General features: G+C 45.4%; 1 protein-coding gene across 2 annotated transcripts in view; it reads left to right on the top strand.

The window, feature by feature from the left end:
- The first annotated feature begins 250 nt into the window (after positions 1-250).
- EDC3 (enhancer of mRNA decapping 3) overlaps positions 251-2910 on the top strand; it is a 25957-nt gene continuing 23297 nt past the window's right edge. The window contains exons 1-2 of one of the 2 annotated variants that reach the window (XM_019471968.1): positions 251-325; positions 1971-2152. In XM_019471968.1, coding sequence (XP_019327513.1) covers positions 1989-2152 — 164 coding nt within the window. In that variant the 5' untranslated portion in view covers positions 251-325; positions 1971-1988. Of the gene's footprint in view, positions 326-1956; positions 2153-2910 lie in introns of those variants that run through there. The other variant, XM_019471967.1, reaches the window with a different exon arrangement.

The raw sequence follows: 2910 nt of genomic DNA, 5'->3' as shown, positions 1-2910 counted from the left end.
GTGGCCGCTGTGAGCCAGCGAAACCGCCTCCGTGCTGGCCCCTCTTTCAGGCAGGGGGAAGGCGCACAGTGGCACCTCTCATCTCAAGCAGCAGTGCCCGGCGTGCAAAGCTACCAACTCACCCCGCGCTAGGTTACCGCTCACAAGCCGTGTTTTATTAAGTGCTGCATGCCTGTTTGAGTAAGCTCTGTGACTTGAGTTTCTTTTAAAACTTGCAGGAGCATCGGTAACGTACGCTTGAAATAAGAGGTGTGGGGGAACGTAAGATATCCGCGAGTCGTATGACAAAACCTCGGAGTATAAGACAGGAGGGTTGACTTTCCGGGTGCGTGTAAACAAACAAATGTGCTCACATTTGTCACGTGTGATGTAGCAAATCGTTCGCTGCACGTGCAGTTCGTTCCTTCTTCTAAGTGATTTGCACACAAAGTAGTAGAATGACATCCTTTGAGATGAGGGAGTTTCGCTGTTTGGGTTTATGTTTGCACGCAAACATTGATTTTCATGGGTTTTTTTCTTGGCAAAAGGAGGCTCTTATTTTTTTAAAAGGATCCTTGTAAGATGGTGATGTGTGCTGAACTCTCTTCCTTGTTTTCAAAAAGAGACACGAAAAACAGGAAAGGGAATGAAATGTTAATTTCGCTGCAGATACTCGGGGATGTGTTATCTGTGTTTTGAAAGTGCTTTTTATCAGCCGTCATCTCGGAATCCAGACATTGTTATCATGAGTTAATATAAATACACAGAAACAGGAAAGAAAGGAGGCTGTTCCTGAAGAATTTACAGCTTAGTGACCAAATTTAGCGTTTGCTGCCCTTTGAAGCACCCCCTGTTTTCAGTCCCCTGAAAGTTGGGGGAAGTGAGTTAGTTCTGGTAGCATGGATGCATCCTAGTTACTCCCAGTTTGGTTTTTTTCCCCCTTGCATCTTTTTCCAAGAAGCTCAGGACAGGAAGGGCTTGAAGAGAATTAAAATGACTCTCACAGAAATGTGCTTTACATATTGACGTTAATCTTCCTGGGTTATCTCCTGCGCTTTCTGTCTGTGTTCCTTGCAGTAAATATCAAAGCCTTCTCCCTCTTACTGTTGATTACAGCATGAAAGGCAAATACATACGGTAGTCATTTTCATTTTTGAGCTTGTCAGCTCTTTCGCGCTATCGTGATGCTAGTGAGCCTGTCATCTTCCTGTGGTCTTTGTCTGGAGGAAGAAATCTCAGATCAAAAGATGCGCTTAGCTCCTTCAAAGTGTGTTGGTACAAGTTCAGTCGAGCATCAAAACCGAGGGAATTACGTGGGACTGAACATCTAACTAAACAAAGTGCATTTTCCCCCCTGTATTTTGGTGGAACTCGATGCTGGAAAGGAGTGCAGCTTTCTTTTTTCATTTATCTAATTGTGGCGGTAATACTAATGCTCCTGGCTCGGGAGAGCATGAAGACTTTTGTCCTGGGTTCCAGTGTTGGTTTTTTTCCCCCCCTCTGTTATCTGTGTGTTCCCTTAAAGGGGTTTGTTTTCAACTGTACGTGCAGAGGTCAGTCTTCTCAGTGCTGAGTATTCACAAAAGCTGTTCTGCCCCAGGGTTCGTGTGCCAAAATTTTAAAAAGGGAAGGGCAGATAAATTCCCGGTTTGAAATTACAGGGAGAATGTCCGCAGGCAGAACTAAATGCTAAATGTGGCTGTTGGAAGCTGTTCGTCTTGAATTCAGTTACAAAATTATTTCTTTAACGATGCAAACGGTGAGCTGCGTTACAAACAATCGTATAGGCAAAGCCCTGTCCAGGGATTTACGCGCTCGCTGTGATCCTCGGCATCTGTATGGATGTTTTTTCCACCCCACAAAGAAGAGAGAAGCTGACAAAGCCGGAGCCTGGGTGGGAGCCAGGGTTCTGGGCCGGGGGATGCCGTTGATGCTGATTGAGGTTGTCAGTTTCTGCATCTTGTTACAGCCAGGCCTGTGTCTCTTTACAGCAATTGTGTGCCGGAAATATGGCTACGGACTGGCTCGGGAGCATTGTGTCAATTAATTGTGGAGAAAGCTTGGGAGTCTACCAAGGACGAGTGTCTGCCGTGGATCAGGTCAGCCAGACCATTTCCCTGACGCGGCCCTTCCATAATGGGGTCAAGTGCCTCGTGCCAGAAGTCACCTTCAGGTTAGTGCCCATCTTTTTTCCTCCCGTGTCTTTTTTCCAGGCAAGGTCTGTGGTGGTTTGGATGTTTTGTTTTGTTTTTCCCCAGAAATGGGCTCTTTGCCTTAAATCTCCCTACTGCTGCTGAGCGTCTTTGGATGAGAAGTGCCTCTCGTGTTTCTGTTAGTTTTGTCTGCAGGAGGTTATTTTCTGGCTCTGCCATCCCCGTGTTAGAAGCTCACACTTGGAGGTTATTTGTGGGTGAGGCTGTGTGTGTACATGTATGTATTGTGTGTATACATTCTGTTGTTCAGGTAGTTGAGGGGGCTGGCATACTCTCTTAAAGCTCGGCCCTCAGCATGTGTACTACATGTAATTAAAGTGTGACAGAAGAGAAAGCAGAGTGGTAGATCAGTTAAAATTATCGCCCCAATACAATTAAATTAAGCGCAGTTATCAAACCCATCTCCGTCCCCTCTGTCTCTTGCCATGTTCTTTCCTCTGTGTAGACAGGAGAGAGTTTTGAACCCAAAAGCTGAATCGATGCAGCAGTATTGTAGCTCTCGGAAGTTCTCTCCCACCAGCTCCTGGTAACACTGTGCTTAAAGAGAATAAATGGGAGTCGCTCGTCACTGGACATTTTCCTGTTACCTGGCATATTACAATAGTTAAGACTCTGAGTTATTGATTTTTAAATAAGATTGATTCCCTGTCAATGCTTGTTGCTTTTTTTTTTTCTCCCTTGGATTTTGAAGAGAGAGCGTGGGGAAAGATAACGACCA

This window comes from Aptenodytes forsteri, unplaced genomic scaffold (genome assembly GCF_000699145.1).
Source record: "Aptenodytes forsteri isolate BGI_AS27 unplaced genomic scaffold, ASM69914v1 Scaffold258, whole genome shotgun sequence".
NCBI lineage: Eukaryota > Metazoa > Chordata > Aves > Sphenisciformes > Spheniscidae > Aptenodytes > Aptenodytes forsteri.
This window is presented reverse-complemented; position numbering and strand designations above follow the sequence as displayed.